This window comes from Oreochromis aureus, linkage group 20, assembly GCF_013358895.1.
Source record: "Oreochromis aureus strain Israel breed Guangdong linkage group 20, ZZ_aureus, whole genome shotgun sequence".
Classification (NCBI taxonomy): Eukaryota; Metazoa; Chordata; class Actinopteri; order Cichliformes; family Cichlidae; genus Oreochromis; species Oreochromis aureus.
The window spans coordinates 14,331,477-14,351,731 of NC_052961.1; the positions used below are offsets into that span (position 1 = coordinate 14,331,477).

Below are 20,255 nucleotides of genomic sequence, written 5' to 3' on the forward strand. Positions count from 1 at the left end.
TTGCCACTTCTTTTGGTGGTTGAAATATGTTGCCCTCAAATATCACTCACCTTCCCAAACGCTTCTCCTGTATAGAGCCTTAAAGCTAAACAGTTGATCCAGGAATTAACTAATAATCCAGCAAGCAGTTTAACCTAAGCACTTTGTTTTCTATATCTAAAACACCTTGTCTAGTCCCCATCTAAATCCTGCACGTCTTTCAGACTTACTGTTCATGCATGAGTTCACAATAGTGGTATTTTTCCATCATTGAAGCACACAAATATATCATCATATGACCCAAGAGTGACAACTACAGTCTACTTCAGAGGGGGACAGTACTAGACAGGAATTTTCCCCCGGGACAGATCAGAACAGACTCGGTGAACTGACGCTGTCTTTGCGGGTGTGCAGCAAGTCTGCAGCAGCACTGGAAGAGGCAGCTCTGAGGTAATGTTTGTCTGCCTCTCTTGAAGATAAACCTGTCATTTATGCACTGGCAAACCTGACACATCCTTATCTTTTGCTTTTTATTTCTTCTTGGGAAAATGGAACCTAACTTGATGAGATTATGGATTGGTTTTATCTACTGGGTCCGTGAACATGTCCTGACCGTGGATCTCATAAAAAATATCTCTTCTTACTTAAATAATGGTAATTTAATAACTTAAATAGACAAAAAATGTCCTTTTATTACATACATTACAACTTATAACATCTTGTTCAGATATATGATATGAGACATATTATCCTCTAACGTTAAGACTATCAAAATAGCTTCTGAAATTTTTAAGTATAAATCCATCAAGAGCTGCTCTCCTCTGCCTTACGTGTAGCTGTTTTAGCTTGTTTGTTCCCCCAGGTTGTCTGTACATTGCCTTTAATAGTTTTTATGCTTCTCAGCACAACTGAGAAACATTTTATCTGCTGTTTGGACCTGTCTGGACCTCACTGTCCTAATGGCTGATCATAAATTTACGACTGGCAGCATTCAGCTTTACTGCTGCAGCACAGTGGGTTGACATCATAATATCCCATGTAGCCCATGCTACCAATGAGCTTTTACCTGTTAGGCTGCTCTGGTGCACACTCAACTTCTAAAAGCCATCTTGCCAGTTTGTTTGTCTAGTCTTTAAGGCAGCTGCCATCCATCCTTCTGTTTTCTCAACCACTTATCCAGCAAGATGTGGGAGGTTGGTGACATCTGGACTCTATTGCAGATGCCACTGAGCAACAGGTGGAGTACACACTGGACAGGTTCCCACCCAATCACTAGGCCAACACAGAAACACAGACAAACACAACTCTCACATTAATTAAGCATTTAACCAACATGCAGGCTGGAGCAGGCATGGGGGGAATATGCAAATTCCACACAGAAAGATCCTGGCCAACCAGCAGGTCTGAACTCACAACCACTGCATTACAGTGATATCCTTTCATAATCACTTTAATGTTATCAGTGGGACAGTTTTGCTGTGGTTAGCAGCACTGTAACCCTACAGCAAGAAGGTCCTGGGTTTAAGGTCCTGGGCCTTTCTCACTGGAGTTTGCATGTTCTCTTTTTAGGCCTGCATGTGCTCTCTCACAGTCCAAAGACATGCTTTTTAATGGTGATTGCTGAACTGGTGAATAGTTGTCTGTCCTTAATTGTGATCCTGCAGTAGACTGGCGATCTATGCAGCTTGTACCTGATTTTGTTTGCTCTATGACATCCCTGTGAATCTCTTTTATTAGATCATTATTTTAGTTTTACAAAATATAGCCTTAAGGTTTTGTGTCATACAGTATAGAATAGTTTTATATCACTAAATTAGACTATTGAAGCAAAAAAAAAAGAAGAAGAAGAAGAAGAAATAAATAAATGTCTAGTGACTATTACATTTAAATTCATCAGCTTACTGCTCCAAAAAGGTCCATAATATGGGAGGGGCTTTGAAGCAGCTGCTATTTAGTTTGTCATCTAAAAAAGTGATGTTGTCAGTGTTTACTGCTTGTTTTTGCTGCCCCCAAGTGCCTAATAAAATCTGTTATTGTGGTCCATTTTGGCATTTAGCCATTACTTAATGGCAGTTTTAACCCTTCAGTTTAAAAAGGAAGAAATTTTAAATAATAATAATAATAAGACACAAATATTTTAAATAAAGCAATTTTGACCTAGTATAATAGGTTCAGTTTTTGTGTTGTTGTTGTTAATGTAAACATCATATGACGCAAATTAACATTTTTTCTGTTAAGATCTTGAATTTTCAAAATGATCAAAGAAAACTTGTGTACTTTTCTTTTTCAGCGCCTTCTAAGATCAGCCTGCATTTCACATCATTTTTAAATAACAACATTTTTCGAAATGCATCCTGATTCTCAGAGTCTGGATCTGGAGAGAAAACATCATCTCAAGCACCACGAAGGACTACTTCCACCGCTTTGTTCAGACGTCTCACTTTGTCACCAGACACCTAGCCTTTTTAAAAGCAGTGATTTATGATGGAACTGATCGCTGCGGCATCTGTGCCAGCTGACAATGCTTTTGTTCCCTCTTCAGGAGTCACAAGTGACATCAGATCATAGTCCAGATCCTGCTTTTATTCTTCCCCTTGTGGCAACTGTAGGAGATAAAAAAAAGAAAAGGAGGAGACTCTACACAGAGCAGTTCTCTCTCTGCATGTCCTACTAATATCAGTGTCAGTGCATGACAGGGTCGTTTCTTTGCCTGCAAAAGAGCAAAAAGTCTAAAGACTTCCTGCCAGAAAGCCTTCAGGGTGTCATTGTCTGGCACAGTATCATGAGTCACTGTCCATCAGGCTTTCATTCGGGATTTAACTAGGCCAGGAGGAGACACTCGCTAATGAATGAAGCATCCAAGAAATGCCATTTGTACTGCCTGACCTCAGTATTGCAACAACAACAAGACCTATATAACATTACAATAACCATAAATCAATGCACTGCAGGTATAAAGCCTCTTTAAAGTCATTAAAGGAGGGTGAAAGTGAGATTCGCTCCCCTTCGTTGCTCTCTTTATCCCCTGTCCCTTTTGTTCTATTCTTTATCTCATTACCATCACTGAAGCTGACCTCGGAGCATCCATCCCTGCCCTGCAGACAAACCTCTAACCCTGCGCTGAACTGTAGGATCATCCACCACTGTCACTGAGAAACCTCCACAACTCTGGGGTCATTTGGTTCACATTACCCCCGTTTTTCAATTAAAACTTTTAAAGGTGGATTTGGACTGTAATCATGAATGTCCCGGCATTGTAATGGAAAATGTGACGAATGAACAAAATGACCTGAGATACCACCTGTCAGACATCAGGCCTTTACCTTGTTTACAGCCAACACTGGCTATTATTTACAGGGAGCCACACAGACATAAAACTCTCATACAAGTGGTTATTACAGTTCATGGCACTGTGTGCACAGTTAACCACATGCTATGGCCAGCTAGGGTCCCGTAGACACAGAGGTGGGACTGGAAAGGTTGGAGCAATGTTGAAAAATACCTTTCAAAGACTTCTCTGGAGCATGCATGTCAATCCAGCGGCAGGTAATAAAATAAAGATAACATGATTGAAAGGGTCTGTGGCACTGACTTCAAAACACTTTTGTCACCAGCATTGAGGGATACATATCAAAAGAAGTACTTTCAGGTATCTCTTTACCTCTTTTGGGTTGAAGGTGAGGGTGTTTCCATTTCTTGGCAAAGCATGAGTGGAGAGAGGGAGAAGATTAATGATATAATAGCTCTGACCACACGGTTTAGTTATTTAAACTGGCAGCATCAGCTCAAATTGTTTCATGGCTTTCTGCAATGATACATTTAGGAGCGTGTCTGGACAGGTTGCAATATGCTAGAGGAGAGAATTCATTGCAACTCTCTCTGAACTCAGCCAAGAGAGAGGAGCTTGGAAGCTATGACACCATTGCTAAAGTACACGCAGAACGTTTACGTCCCAGCAGCTTGTTTGCGCACCTTTCTTTTCTTGTGACAGAAATTTTGAATTCAAATGTCAGGATCTAATTAAATGATTGCCTCGCTCCATTACAAATCGATTTAAAAGGCGAGGTGAGCACTTTTAAGGAAAAATGTTTCCTCAGATGTGACTACAGGTGAGCTGCACTGTGAAACCAAGAAGAGAGAATTAAATCAAAGTGAGGAGATAGCGTCTTCTCTTTGGAAGGGCAAGGAAAGGCTGTCAGGTGCTACCAGACCGGCTGACTGTCATGACGCTGGATGATGATCCGTGATATTTCCTAAGCGTCTCTGAGTCTTACGGGGTTGTAGTGAGTTTGGTGTTTTTGTTCAAAACATCCCGGGTCAGGATGCTCGAGACGTGGGAGGATTACTGTAAGCTCAGCTCAGGTGATGTCCTCTGCTGGGGGGGCAGGCATGAGGGTCCTCTATAGCCCTGTTCCAAACCACTCCAAAAACAGGGGAAAAGTATCATATGGGGTTCTCGGATCATTTGTAGACACACCATTACACACCTTCAAAGGCAGCTTTTGACATACTCACTCAAAATACTTATTACCCCGTGTCTCAGATGCACTTCTGTTCCATGATTAAATATTTCAAAAGCTTTCAAGGGCAGGTTAAGCGGGCTGGTATGTTCATTCATATCATTGTAAATGGGTGTCTCAAAATCCCCCAGGAGAGCTTATCCAGCCTGTATTCTTACCTTAATACCGCCGACAATACCCTGAAGCTATTTGACCACTGTGTTTACTTGTAAAATCAGATAGACCATGGGAAGTCAGATAGACCCTGCGAGGGCCAGGATCTCTCTTGTGGGGAGTGGATATTGTCGGCTATCTCCAGCTTCCATCTCAGAGTCTCAAACAGAGTTAAGAGAGTGCACGAGTGAGCTCGGCAACCATACAGTATCTCTGGAATCACATAAAGACAACCTTGTGCTCTGCAATTTAGTGTGCAGCGCTCAGGTGCTTGTGCATGTCTCAACCAGAGGAAAAACAAAAGTATGACTGACATAATCATGTGTCAGAAGATTTATGGTCAGAGAGAGCAGAGGGGAGAGAAAAACTGGGAAGCGCATTTTCTCTCCCCACCTCCTCCTCCTCCTCAACCACCTTCAAATTATTGTCTTTAGTGCCGTCCACTTGTTTGAGTGAAATGTTGGAAACTGTTGAAACAGAATAGACTCTCTGAGCCGCGGGTTAATGAAAGCCTTGATTGAACCACTCTTTATCTGTCAAATTGAATAATTTCCTTATTCATTGGTGGTATATTTTCACTAGTCATGCATCTTCTTTGTTTAGTGTGTAACCTGCTACAGACACGAAGACAATCTAATCACTTTGTAAGCTGTAACTGGGTTTGGGTTCATTATGCGAATTGGAGCAAAAGCCTCAATTCAAGTGCCAGTTTCAACACATTTCTGCGTCATCAAACAGATTTAAATTTTAGCCATAAATCTGATCACTGCTGTAGTCAAGCTTGATCTAATGATAAAACATAGAGCAGGATGGGTCTTGCTTAGATATATTTTAAAGGCTCGCTGCTGGCTTTGACGCTAATTGCTGGCTGGAGCTCACTGCCGTGCTGCCCTGATCTATCAGGTCATGGGAGCAGATAGGGAAGCTGTGGCAGACCGCCAGCAATAACAAAGGGAGTGAGCCAGACTACTAACCATAAATCTGCAGCTACCACCAATTTCCAGCTCCCGCAGGTGATGGGTGAGCGTGTGTGTTTGTGTGTCTATGTGTGCGTGTTTATAAACAAAACTCCAAAGGGTAACACTACCCCACTTCAGAGCAACATGGATATTACACCTCTGAACATCTTGGCATGGGCCTGGTCCTGTTTATGGAGAAACACGGCTAAGAGTATAATTAGCAATTCAGTGATCCTGCAGGGTGTCTGACTTATCAAAGAAGGTGGTATTTTGTTCTTGTGACTCAACGAGTCTGAAGTGACTGTGGCCTCTGTGTGGTGGGGTTTTGCACCTGACTGGAAAACACTGCAGGTGGATTACCTGGAACAGTAGCTAAACTACACTGTTTGTTTTTAAAAAGGCGTGTTTTGCTGTAAATAATAGCATCAAAGGCTTCACGGTGTAAATCTTCAAAATCCGCATTAGCAGAACCAAAGGGCACCTTGTAACTTTAGAGCGCCACATTCAAAGTATCCACACAAAGCTGGGATTTTTGCCCCTGTCATTCATGTTTGATTGCTAGAAGTGAAAGTAAATGGGGGACACGTATGAAAAGGTCTCGGAGACGCAAGTGTTTTGTTCTTGAGATAGTGGGATGTGCGTCTTGCTCACAAAACCCCTAGTTTAGTTTTAACCAGAGCCTTCTGAGCAGCTGCCTTTTCTTATGCGTGAGTCTTTTGTATCAATATTATGAAAGCTGAAAGCCTTTGTCAGACAGAGACAAGCCCCTGTTATTATCCCTTCACGCCCTTTTCTCTTTATTCTAGGTAGATTATCACTGCCAATGACACATGATATGGCTAATCTACTGTAAATTAAACCTGAATTCTCATGTGTCTCCGTTTTTTTCACAAAGGAGGAAGGGGAAAAAAAAGGTTCTTTCACAGAGAACATCCCCATGAAAATTTTGTCAGTCAGTCCTTGGAGAGTACTGGGAGCAGGTTTTCCATCAACACCTTCGGGGCCACCTCCTCACTCCACTTCCAGGCCAATGAGAGTGGAATCTGGAACGACTGTGGGCTTTTGCATCGTTAACATTTCCCTGACATGCTGGCCGGCCTCTCTTGGAGACTACCCTGCATTTTCTCTGCAGCGCTGGAGTTGTTGTAGCAACTAGTGGCCCAGAAGTGAATGAAGCAGATGTGCGAGTCATCTATCACCTGACAGCTTCCACTCCCCCGACTGAGCAAGTCATCACTGTGACAGTCCGCCCAAGCAGTCTCATCAATTACCCCTGTACCCTACCATTAGTGGACAAACACTTTTCTTCTGGGACACATTCAGCTCCTTCCCAGTGTGCGAGATGGGCCCTCAATTGAGCCTGAATAACTTTCCCCTCTCAAAGAACATCTCTGTTTCTGCACACATTGTGCTAGTCCTTGATTTATCGCCATGGTAACTGTGTGATATTAACAAACATATTTATTTTGTGATAATTATGTCAAACTGTTATGTTTATCTGGATGAAGTAATGGCACTATCAGTTAACTGATTCTCTTTTTATGAGCAATTAAAGTAATTAGAGCCATAAATGTTCAACAGCTTCACTGCATCACTTTTTATGGCAACAATATGACAGCTAGGCTTCCTTTTCTTTAATTTACAATTACTGCTAAATTTACTAAGACACGCTAACTCATTCTGAGACATATCACAACTGTTCAAGTGTGTTTTATCCACATAAAGCTATTTCAGAACATTTCTTTATGGCATAATCGATAAAAAAACGATGTGTGAACAAGAAATAAGGGAACTCGTGTCTTGTAAGTGTTATTCTTTTCCTGTATTCCATCAGTAGTAGTCATGAAATGCAGTAAACACAGACATTTGAACACTTATAAACAGTCTCTATCACTTACAATATACAACTATGGCAGCGACAACAGGGGCCAACTTACATATATCAGCTTCTTTTTTTTCACAGGGGTTTAAAAACAGACGTCGGGGTCAGAATGCGACCTTGAATATGCAAAATATATAAATAAAACATTCATATAAAAATAGGCTTTTACAAAATATACTCTATTAACCAATGCTTACCAAACATGGAAAGTGTGCCTGTGGTTTTCGTTTGTTTGTTTTTGATCAGTGATTCCAGTTAAGCTAAATCAGCTTGAAGTGAGGAATGCCGCTGAAGACGGTCAGTACAGCATACAAGTACAGCCTTCTACCTCACGTTTCTAGACTAGCAGCAAACAGACGGAAGACAAACTCATGAGAAGGTCAGAAGGTCAATTTGAGTAGCCTACAGCATTTTCATCTGGAACAACATTAGTCTACAGCAATACGGATTATTCCAGACAGATTCAGTTCCAGTGTCTTAACCATGAACGAGGTTGGGTTTCTTTAATAAACTCATGACATTTTGTTTTTTGTTTTTTTGTGTCCAAATCGGACAAAATCAGTAGTTCTTTATAGAATAAATTAATATTAATTACTTTTCATTATCTAAATACAAGTATGTTAAATATTCCAAATTGCTGCTTAATTTCATCTGTGCACAGGTGGCATTGGAACTACGGCAGTGTGTGCTGCCTGGCATAACGTCCACCATAATTTATCTGCATTGGCAAAGTCCAAGCAGTCAGCATGTCGGTACACGTCCATATAGCTTAAAGTCTTGACATTTAACTTTAGAGACTCCCTTTGTGGTCACCCAGTCGCATATGTCGGGCTACATTTTTTTTCCCCTTTAACAGTGGTTGTCACAATGCATCGCCACTACATCCCAACGAGCAGTCCAAGAAGAGGGGTGAAGAGCTTTTGTGCAAAAGAATCATGGTGCCTCATTTTTAGCTTACTGTATATGCAGTACAGTAGTTCCTCATGATGTGTGTAAAGACTGCAAAAGCAGCCTCTTTTTTTCTTGTAAAGGTTGTCCATTAAAACACAAAAACAAGACCGCTCACATGCATACATCTCACACACACACACATGCACGCACAGACTCACACACACACCATCCAATAAATATTCTCATTTGCATGTGTACACCTCTGTCCTCTCGCTGCATGTGTTGCATTTCACATAGCAGCACCACAGGAACTTGCAGTTGCACTGCCAGACCCGGGAGTACTGGTGTGTGTTGTATCCCCGACCGCAGCACATCAAGTCGCAGCCGCTGATGTGTTGCATCATTGTCTTGTTACACACCCTTCCCTGCGTCCCCAAGCTCCCCGTGACGGGGTCCGCCTCACAGTAGTTAGGAGACTTGTCTATGTACACCAGCTCTGTATCCGTGGGCTTTCGGTAAGAGTACGGCTTCTTGATCTTGAGGAATTTAGGGCGCTTGTTGCGGCTGGCTTTGACTGGTTCCACATGTACGGCATGGGCATATTTCTCCTTGAGAATGTAACCGAGCTCGCGGAACTTGGGAAGTGTAGTCCAGCAGGTTTTGGTTGTGCAGGAGCCCGAGACACCATGACACTTGCATTCCAGTCGCATGTTCTTCTCCAGCACCTAGACACAGAAAAGCAGCTTAATAAGGTAGTAAACACACTCCAGTGGTGACTGTTTTACAATCAGTTCCTATTGACTATAATAATGACTTCACTGTGTCACCCCTGGAACATGCTCATATTAAAATCAATCAGAATTTGTGTGTGATTAAAATTGAAACTATGCTTGCATATCCTTACATAAAACTGTTTCAATCCATACTTCAACTTTACTTTAAAACAGGCGAAAAACGTGCAGCTTATTAAACAACGTGACTGACAAATACAGTACGGCTAGGGATTAAATACAGCCCCACCACATAACAGTGTGGTACCATATACACAGAAGCCAAAATAATGTATCAGATTTCAGGCTCTGTGTGTGTAGTTACCACACACAACACACAAATGTCAAGAGTGACTCTACAAGGCGCCGAGTGACTGGGATTACGGCTAAAGCCTCAACTGATGACAATAAGAAGTGCCATTGACTAAACTAGAGTTTTCTTTAGCAACAAGGTCAATTGCAGTTTCCGCTTTTTTCTGAAATGCTAGGTGTTTGGTATGCGATACGGTCTCCTAAAGCCATTCGTGAGAAATTTACGTGTCTGTGTTCTTGACAAGTAAACTGTAAGGACTAAAAAATCCAAATACAGACGTGTGAACAAGGACCAAAAGGAACAAGTTTTCCCTGAGCAAACCACTTCATAAAAACCTTGGCTTCACTCCCTAATCCATCACTTGTCCTGTGACCAACACTTGTGACAGCCATTGTGTGGACGTCTTCGACCAGGGAGCTGTGAACGCTCCTCCTGCTCAGTGTCACTGCTTTTGATTAGCATAAGTAAAGGAAAACAGAGAGTCTATTTATTTGCAGAAAGAATAGGAAATAAGTGAGACGGCTCAAAGTTTGAATCAGTCCTTTTCGTTGGGAGGCAGTTTAGCTGTCCAGAAAAGCCAATCTGAATTCACCGCCCTGAAATGGGTGCAGAAAATTATCTGCTTGGTACTATTGTGTTAGGAGGCTTTTCAGCCTCTGTGTTCAATGTGTCGGTTGTGGGAATCAGGCTCTTTTGGCAGAGTCAGAGAGGGAGAGAGGATATGGGTTAACTTGGGCAAAGCTGGGCAAAGCTTTAACTGTTGGACACATTATTCCACTCAGTTTCCAACTTCTAGACCTACTGGAGTCTCTTTGTCATTCTGCAGCGTTATGCAACCATCCACCCAAAAACACAGGCACAGAAAATGATTAAAATCAACATGTAATTAAAACTAACTCTAACAAAAACTGTCTAAAATCTAGTTTTCAAAATAAAATAGTTGGCTTCTATTATATTTTCATGTTGTGATCATTTATGTTTTGCTTAATTTGTTTGCTTGGGGTTGTTTTTGCATTTTATTGTGAATAAAAATATAATCAATTCTGAGAATTGACCTAAGCAGTGTATTTAAACTGTGCATTAGAAAGTACACCTCCATACAGGCAAATATTACCCAATGACAAGCAGCCCCAGTTGCTAAACTGTAAACAGCCCCGAGCTGCATGTGCATGCACATTGCACCTGATGTGGGTTTGCGCGAACAGAGAAATTGTGGGTGGGGATTGTCATAAAGGTAACTGTATACTGTCCCAGTGGTGCAAAACATGAGGGGGACTGGGCTAATGCCTTTTTGTACCGTGTCAATCTGTTTTCAGTTCAGAGATCTGGGCTGTAATCAAACCCTGCCACTTAGACAGCTAAAAGCAATCTTTTATTCCACTCCTTGTTTAAGCTTGGTCCCACTGCTCAGTGCTTTGGCTCACTCCTATCAAAGCAATACCAGCTTTAGACTACTTAAGATCAATTCACCATTATATTTAAGTGTGGAAAAAAGGACGTGGAGATCGGAGCAGGACTTTTTCACAGTCCTCTTGCTAATTACCTACCTTGCGTCCCACCTCGTTATTATGGAGGTTCATGAGTGTCCTTGCATTCTGTTTGACCTCCCGTGCGTCAATAAATACTTTGGAGAAGCCTAAGCCGTAGCTGATATCTGCTGAGCAGCCTCCCCACTTCCATCCTTGGTCTTTACTGTAGAAACCCTGCTTCTCCTTGTCACAGCTACAGTCACTCAGGTTACCCTGTGTACAGGCGGCTGTGATTGCATGGGCCACCCCTGCTGCGATGATGGCGTAGGTGAATGCAGCCTCTCTACTGCCTAGGGGAGCAGGAAAAAAAAAAGGTGATGAATAATATGATAATGATGTGTAATAATAAAATGTAGGCATACATTTAGATTTAATTAAGAGGGGAAGATTATAGTGTTTCTCCTTTACTATAAAAGGAATACCACAGAATGTAAGAGATTGTTTAAATAGGAAAAAGAGGTCAATTATTAACAATATGTGTGCTTACATCACAGTCTTACTGACATATCGCTCAAGGGCTGCAGTGTTTCGAAACCTGACCCGGAAACTGTCGTGCCCGTGAACCAAAATGTCTGCAGGCCGTACCGTCAACAAAGCCGTATGAATAAGAGAGTTGTCGGCAAGGAAGGGCTATTGATCCACTTAGAAGCTGTCGCATTCTGTGTAAACTCATAAGGCAGTCGCATCAGAATCTTCATTCTGCTGTTATCTAGTTCCAGGCCCAGCTGACAAATCATTTACACACACGGAAATATCGACAAATAACTAAGGTTAATCTGAAACGGCTCAGACAGGAGTCAAAAGACAGAACCTGAAGCAAAGCTCTCAAGCCGAACGAGCCAAGAGACAGTCTAATATCGCTTTTAAATGTCTTATTTGAAACCTCAAGTGTAGTGTAAACAAAGCAATTCAATGTTGAAATGTTCCCAATATGTATGTGAGCATTCTCAAACAAAATCAGCAAGTATGATGTTTTAGTTTCAGATCTATGATTCATTATAATGCAAACAGGAAACCCCTAAGTGTATCATCCATCATATCTATGTGTAAATAAACTCTTCTTGTTACTATTTGCTCAAAACAAACATCATACCTTCTTTGTGCTTCCTCCAGCCACCAAGTTCACTATGTAAACCTGCCGTGTTTTTGATAAACAACTTGGATGTGAGCCCTTGTCATTGAAAAAAAAAAAAAAAAACTCATATTGAGGCATCAATTATTTGGACGTTTTTATAGACTTGATGGGCTCAGAGCCAAAAAAAAGGTGTGTCAGGGCAGCCAGTTCTGGGTGCACCGTTGTTAATTTTTCCCCTGCACTTCTGAGTGCATGGGTTTACCACAAGAGATGGTATGAATACTTCATAACCTTGTAATGACAGAAGGAAGATCTTTAAAAGAAAGTAGAAAAAAAATCAAAAGCCTGTATGTGTTGAACTAGGAGTGCCAGTTTACTCACACTATGCAGTCTCTTTGTATGTTCCTCATCTCAGACTATTAGTGTAACTACAAAGTTCAAGTGCAAACATAGCCGAGGTCTAAACTGTCTCAAATCTAGTGCACGTTGCGTCAACATTGTGTCAGTCACCCTGCTCATTCATTTCCAATTGTTGCTTCCAGAACAATAGCAAGCTACACAGCTCCACTCAGCCCGGGGATCAACAATGGTTTTCATTTACAACCATTCATCTTCTAAGCTAAATCTGATCAGTGAAACCAATCTATTTGGTACGGCTGTCCAAGCAATAGAGTTAAACTCCTCTTTTGGACACACAGACCAAAACTCTGGATTGGCTAAAAGCGCTCATTCAAAAGGGGACAGACTGTCAAATGCATTGTTTTCATTTTAGAAGCATGAAGAGATAAACTTTTCTTTCCAAAGCAGCAGCCTCCAACAGCTGGCCCAAGCTACTGACCATTGTCCATAGGGCTATTTGTGATTTTTAAATTTTATTATCTTTAGCTGGGGATGGAACAAAAACATATTTCACGTCTTTTAATGCTAGGTAAAAAGTTTGACAAAGCCACCTCTGTTGTTCTAAGCCTTCCACTACCTGTAGCCATAAAGGCATCATAAGATAAAATGCCTTCAGTCTTGAGCAAACACTTTCCTTTCCACTATCTAATAATCTTTAATCCATTTTAGCAAACAAGCCACAGAACTTCAAAGATAATTGAGCATCCCCTGGATGGAGTTCATCCCTCTTTAAAGGAAACTTTATTCCAGCTGCAGGAACTTGATTTGGGTTTATTTGTTTCTCTAATTTAGTACTTTCATGTCTTGCTTTCCTCTTGGCTATTCCTCACTGTAACTTATACCCGTGGTAAGACCGACATCCTTACAGTGAGAGCCACCCATTCGAAGGATAAAGACCAGTGGAAATGTGCCTCTAGAGACTCTAGGGGCTGAAAAGAAAAGCTGCCAACAGTGGCAAGAGTTTTGTTACCATGCTGGACTCAGATACCTCGGAGAGCCCTACTCATTTAAACGTGGGGCGCAAGACTAACCCAGATGTGAATGACTCCTGATAGTATAAATCCAACAATGTATTAATGAAAAGCAGATGATTTTTCATATTTATGATGTTCAGGTGCTTGACTGGTGACAGTGAAGACATACACATATATGGTGCCTGTCAATTTTTGGAGGGAAATCATAAAAAGAGCCAAATGCAAAGGCTGTTTTACGCACAACGCGCAAAGGTGGTTAATACACTGTGTTTGCTGCTGGGAGGAAAATTAAAGTTTCAGAGAGAAGGCTAAGCAAACGTTAACAGACAGCAACATACCCACTTTCAACTCTTTTCCGAAGACAGTCCTTTCTCCAAGCGCAGAGCAGTTCCAGCGCCCGTTTTTGAACTGAAACTGACACTCGTTGATGCCCATTTGGGCTCCCTCTCCGATGACGATAATGGCATCGGGGCGACTCTGGCAGATAATCCGTTGTCTTGGGGCCAAACCGGGGATCTTGTTACAGATTATACTCGCACCTAGGGCCACCACCGATGAGAAGCCACTGTAAACGGAAGATGGATATGACTGAGAAAGCAGCCATCAGCTTCTTAGCTTTGTTAGCTTAATTTTATTTTACATAACAGTCTAAAATCAGATGCACCTCCAGTTCCTGTTTGGTGTTATAAATTCATGTAATACTCCAAGCATTTAACACGTCCGTGTGGATTAAATATGCTTTTACTATGTAATTCAAAATCAAGAGGAGATGTAATCAGCATAATTGTTTGTTTTTCTTTACAATAGATTCTATCATATGTGTGAGCTCAGGTGCACCGCAAGAGTATTTCTGAAACTTACCTACAGTACAGTTTCATATCATTTGAACTATTATGAATGTATGCGTTTTATGATCATTAAGGTATAATAAAGGAAGCGTGATTCACTTATAAGAGCAACAGGCATGTAAGTCCACGCTCCTCGCTCGTTTTATTTATTCAACTGCGTGCTTCTACCTGCTTTTGAGGAAATACGGGGCTCAGGAGTGGTTTCTGAAGGACCGACAGCACTTAAAAGTCCGCCAGTCCTCAGCTTTTAAAGTCTTTTGTGTTGTGACTGACTTACGGCAACTGATGAGAACTCAAATGAACGCTGCTCACCCGATTTTCAAGTAAACAATTCCCAGGCAAAGTAAAACTCTTAAAATCCAGCGTCGTGTTCTCCGACTCATTTCGACCCAGCTCTCAGTTTCATGCAACGATTCGTGGAGCTGATTAATCACTCGGTTCCCTTACGCTCCGGTCGATCACGACTCAGGTAACTCCAGGGGAAGTCCAAAGTGACGAAAAGCATCAAAAAAAAAAAGAGCAGCAGATGTTTCGGTACTTTTATAAATCACCGACTAGGGTATCATCCAAAAATCCCATTACGTGGCCCCTATCGCTGGGCCCTCTTGTCATTGCGAGGGTGTCACAGGTAACTCTTGGGGTGAGCAAGTGCGATTATCTCTGTCTCACAGTTCCTCTGCTACCCGCAGGTCTTGGATATTTATCTGCTTCATCTATCTGGGCGTGTTCATAGGAGCCATGGGGCCCTGCTGAAGAATCCCGCCAGGGCTGAATCTCAACAGAAACACTCACACACACACGCTTTCAAGCCTGCACACTCCTCTGTTCTTCATTCACCTTGGCTGATTAGGATTCTTATTAATTTGGGGGGCGATATTAATAACTCAACGCGTTAACTCAGTTTAAAGCCTTCTACTTTTATTTTGCCCAGGTTAACATTTTTGGATCACTGCATTTAACTATGTTTATGTCACACTTTCCAAAAAGAAGAGTAAAAACGTAAAATGAATAATATTTAAAACGATCCCAATTAAAGCCAAGATCAGATTTTTAAACCGAATAGAGAATCTGATTGTAGAGTACCCCACTCTCTCAACTCTTTTTTGACAACCCCCGATTAAATTACGCCTTTATTGAATTTTGTATGTGGATTTAGTTGTTTTTTTTTTAACCCAAAAGTTGAATTCGCCGGTCTCTTGTCCACGCACAATGCGTCTGGTGCGCGCTACCTGTTGTGCGTCTCCGTCCCAGACTCTGTGGATCGCCTGTCTTTGATGATGGCGACATCTGGTGGTGCAGCGAGGACACTGCGGGTTAAAGCGAACTCTCCCTCCTTGTCCCTGGATTCCTTCCGTAGCTTACCCGTTTGCTGTCGCACTTTCTCTTTAACTTACTGAGGAGAAAAATAAAGACAGTCTCTGCGGGAATATCTGTTTAACGAAGTATCGATGCCAGCATGGACTCCTGTGAACCGCAGCTGATCGATGACTGCCTCATTCAAATTTTTACATTTCTTACCGAGGAAGATTTAATTAATGTATCAAGTGTGTGTAAGGTAAGGAGTGTCCACTATGCGGAAGTAGCACCAAAATTACAAAAAAATGTGACTTGTGTCTGATTGCAAATGTGTATTTCAGGATTGGCATGAAGCTGCAGAAACTCCTTGGTTATGGAGGTGATTTGTTTGCCAGTTTTACAACATAAAGCGTGATATCAAAAAGTCGATGGGCGTGGAAATCGTGATAACCCGCATGTAAACATTGGACTGTGTGCTCTCTTCAGGAGGATGTGTCTGCAGCGCTGGGGTTTCTGTAACCTCGCAGTCTTGGGGAGTGAACAGGCGAATCACTCCTGGAAGAGATACTTCCTGCGACGATCCCACTTGGAGAAGAACATGACGAAAGGTCGCACAGGAGGCTATACCTGCAAAAGCCTCAGGGGGCACACAGGTGTGGTCTGAATGTGTGTGCGTGTCAATGGAGTCTCCTTTACATCATTGTTAGTATAGTTAACTAGAACTAAACTAAAGGAAGGAGGGAAAAATATTTTAGCTAACCACAATTTAAAAAAGTAGAAAGTGGAGTAAATAAATAAATAACAGGAATCAACTTGAAACACTGAAAAATGAAATTAAGCTGAAAAGGAAATAAATAAACGTAAAATAATCTTGTATTAATCTTGACTGCTGAGGAAAATGTCCGTGCCTTTTACATGCTCAATGCAATAAAAATAGAAACACACACTGAGTACAGTGACAGGCAGGATTGTCAATCACTTAAAACTTACCGATCTCAGCCTGGAAAGGATCTAACTCTTACAGTTGGAATACAACTATAAACATTATACAGTGCAGTATCTCACATATGAGAACCATGGTGTAAAAGAGAGGAAGTGTCATTAATGGTGAGGTAAGAAGTAATTACAGATAATCCAGTAACCACCACAGCTGGAAAAGCTCCATTGTAGCGCTCAGTCCTGCATCAGAGCAGCGAGCCCTCGGATGATGCTGAGGATTTTCCTCTCAGACACCTCCACCACAGGCTCAAGTTCCACCCCAGAAGATGACCAGCCTTCCTGGTCATCTGGATCGGTTTGCTGGCACAGCTGCTTTTACCCTGCTGCCCCAGCATACTGCTGCATAAAAAAAAGTAAATGTAAAAACATACTTGCCACCATGGAGTGACAGAATATACACAACTCTGCAGATTGTGAGAATGTTATTAAAACATACAGTTTATAATTATCTTTATTTGTCAACAAAATAGGCACAAAAAGTAGACAGTTAATCACACATTTGTAACGTAAAACCAATTATGAGCTTATTAAATCCACCCCTAAAGACAAAAATACTCAAACTTTGTTTATTTAAAAAAATATTAAACTGCAAAACTCAAATTAGCAACCAATCTGTAGAAACTAATTTAACTTAAACTAAAAATAAAACCAAAATAAAATAAATTTAAAAAAAATAGCAAAACAAAAATGTAACAATTCAGGCTTGCATGCCGTTCTTATATGTCTATTTTCTTTGTTTGTGGTCTGTTTTCCTTCCCATCAGGCCGGGTTGTGGGGTTTGTTTACCTAAACGCAAATTCAAGCCAGCTTCCAGATTTCTGGAGCCACAACGCCACAGTCTGCAGTGCTTCTTCTGATGGGACGGTCCGAGCATGGAACATCCAAAACGTCAGTGCTAGAAGTATCTGCACTATTGCAAAGTAGTGTCTTATTTTTATCTGCTTAACATAAATTGTGCATTCAGCTGGATAAATATTGCCTTTGTTTTTAAACTTCTGACTTAAATTGAATTTGTGACAGGAGAAATATCAAATCTGAACATTATGTGTCAAATCCTGGTCTTTTCTGCCCGTACTGAAGCTTGGAGGATACATTTCTAATAAGTCACGAGGTTTTTTTGTTTGTTTTTTAGATCTTCATTGCCACAAAGTTAACGCAGAAATACTACACATGCTGTACTGTACTGTAACAGTATATAACTTTATTGCTGAACCAAAATCTCTCAGACGTTTCTCCTGTATTGTTTGAAAGTCTTCTGGGATAAATGTTTGTCACTTAGGCAGTAACACACAGTAGCACCCCCCCTCCTCCCTTTTTTCTTCTCAGGGTGAGCCCCTGTGGTGTAGTCCTGTACAGAGTCCTTTGATGAAGATTTTAAGTGATGAACAGCATGAAGTTGTGATCACAGCAGATTCTCAGGGCCTGATTAAGACCTGGCAAGGCCAAACTGGCCAGGAGTTGGCCTCCTTTTCTACTTCCTCATCACACTGTACACTGCTACAGTACAACATAGACAACGATTGGTTTCTAACCGTAAGTAACCACAGCATTTCTAAGTTTCTTATTAAAAAAAGAAATAAAATCATTTTAAAGTAAGAGTTATCATATTGCCTTCCAGGTTGGAACTGGTCAGGGATCTGTGTGTACACTAGCAGGTCCTTCGTTGACTAAAAAGTCCAGTATTATAGTGTATGACACCTTTAGTGTCAACATACTCCTAGCTTCACCTGACAAGAAATGGATCACAGCTGGAACTACAGAGAATAATGATTTTTGTCCAAAGGTATTTGTTTTTATTGTCTTCAGCGGCTCTGCTGTACACTGATTCTTTTACCACATTACCTCTGTATAAGTGACTCATGTAGAAAATATATGTTGCACAGTTGGAGTAGTCAAAAACATTTATAGATACAGTTCTGCTGTTTGTGTTTTTTCTCTGCCAGGTGTTTTACACTGAGAGTTTGACCTCTCCGTCTGAGGATGAAGAGACCCTTTGCCAGTCTGTGCCAGTCATTGGGTGCCGGGCTGCTGTCTTCATACCCACCCAGCCTGCCAGACTGGCTGTCCTTCACCACAACGACCTCGAACGCAAAAATGACATAACCATCTTTGATATCATCATGAAAAAGACTAAGTACAAGTCAGAGATCATAGGTGAGGACTCAGATATGTGCACACTAACTAGTAAAAGTCAGTATTTAGAAGACAAAAAGGAAAACTCTTTACAGCCACTGCTGGTACTTGAAAATATGCAGTTTGATGTATTTGTTGTTTTGAGTTTTGCTTACTTCCTCGGATAATAAAAATTCCATGATCTCAACACATATATAAGATAAGTAGATTAGAATAAAGTGTTAAAGCAAACTGTGCATCTATGTTTGTTTCTGAACACAATATTGGTGAGTGATGTTTCAAAGACCCACAGATCCCTTTTAAAGGCGTTTCTTCAACTGGAAAAAATGGCGTATCAGTCTTGTTGCTGTAATTTATGATCCACATGTTAAGCCGAGACTTCTTATATTTTCTTAAATATTTGCCTTGTGCAAGTGTAATCTGAGTCTCCTTTACGTTTTAGTCCAGCAGGTCGAGTCTTTCCCCTTTACACTGAATGCCTCGTCCTCAAACATCCTCCTAGCAGCCAAGGACAGCAACTGCATAGTGCTGGCAGCTGGTCAACAACTATGGGTTTACTCACTGAAAGGAGTCATGCTTGCTAGCTTTAAAGAACATACTCTGCCAATCTCTTCCATATGCGTGGTAGGCTGTTTCCTCATTTGGAATTCAGAGATTCCCATTAGCTGTTGAAATTCTTGATTTAATGCCATACATAATACCATTTTTGTGAAAAGTTCACAATATTAGCCTGTAAATGATTGGTTTATGTTGTTTTCATATTGCAGGACAGTTTTCGTGTTGTGACAGCATCCAAGGACCTTTCCTTACGAGTGCTAACCTGGAAAAATGACAGAGACTATGGGTTGACACTGGAGAGCCGATACCACTTACTGGGAGGCTCTCACACAATGTCCAGGTACTGTAAGCTGTGGTCTTTTATTATCCCTACTGTATCAACACTATCCATGCCATGTTATCATCAATAATTGCAAATAATTACTGAAAACAAGCATGTCTTTGAAGTTATGACCTGAGTATCACATAATATTTACACCATACTCTGTTCCAGAGGGTTTACTCACGTCGCCTGTGACTACTCCAGCATTGTGGCCTCAGTTGAAGGGAATGATGGAAAAGACGTCCTAAAAGCTTATTCCTTCAATGCCTGAGCATCAGAGCCTCACAAAAGTGCCTGCATTTAGTTTGCACCACTAACTACAGGGATCCACATTTCTTTTTTTGTTATATGCATTTTCTTTGGTAGCACTATGCTTATAATATAAATGAAAGTAATACAGTTAAGGATCCCTGTGGTACTTATGAGAAAGGCATCAGTAGTATTGTGTTGTGAGAAGTCTGTGTAAATGTAAGATTTGTGTTTGAGCGCTACGCTTTTAGAGCTGAGGTATGTGTTGAATGTGACCAGGCTTAAGACCCAGTATACTTGAAGAATAAAGTCTCGTCAGGTGTTTTTCAGTATGTTATTTGGAATCTACTGAGGCAGGTTAACATATAAATGGTTATATTACACATTAAACAACTTTGACACAAGG

At 41.1% G+C, this 20,255-nt stretch overlaps 2 protein-coding genes across 3 annotated transcripts; one reads left to right on the plus strand and one right to left on the minus strand.

The window, feature by feature from the left end:
• Positions 1-7,409: 7,409 nt before the first annotated feature.
• On the minus strand, positions 7,410-14,946 carry LOC116331148 (protein Wnt-7a). Its single transcript, XM_031753745.2, has 4 exons — positions 14,605-14,946; positions 13,783-14,009; positions 11,015-11,286; positions 7,410-9,109 (listed from the first exon to the last, which is right to left on the minus strand). Exons 1-4 carry the CDS (start codon positions 14,673-14,675, stop codon positions 8,627-8,629), a joined length of 1,053 nt encoding a protein of 350 aa, XP_031609605.1. The 5' UTR covers positions 14,676-14,946; the 3' UTR covers positions 7,410-8,626.
• Positions 14,947-15,619: 673 nt separating this feature from the next.
• fbxw12 (F-box and WD repeat domain containing 12) lies at positions 15,620-20,253 on the plus strand. Of its 2 annotated transcripts, XM_031753896.2 has the most exons (10): positions 15,622-15,847; positions 15,930-15,967; positions 16,075-16,241; positions 17,351-17,475; positions 17,914-18,120; positions 18,206-18,370; positions 18,531-18,741; positions 19,163-19,344; positions 19,488-19,618; positions 19,772-20,253. In XM_031753896.2, the coding sequence occupies exons 1-10, from the start codon at positions 15,749-15,751 to the stop codon at positions 19,869-19,871; spliced, it is 1,425 nt and encodes a 474-aa protein (XP_031609756.1). In that variant the 5' UTR covers positions 15,622-15,748; the 3' UTR covers positions 19,872-20,253. The 2 variants fall into 2 exon arrangements, with proteins under 2 accessions (XP_031609757.1, XP_031609756.1); XM_031753897.2 differs by lacking the exon at positions 19,772-20,253 and having other exon boundaries at positions 15,620-15,847; positions 19,168-19,344.
• The last annotated feature ends 2 nt before the right edge of the window (positions 20,254-20,255 follow it).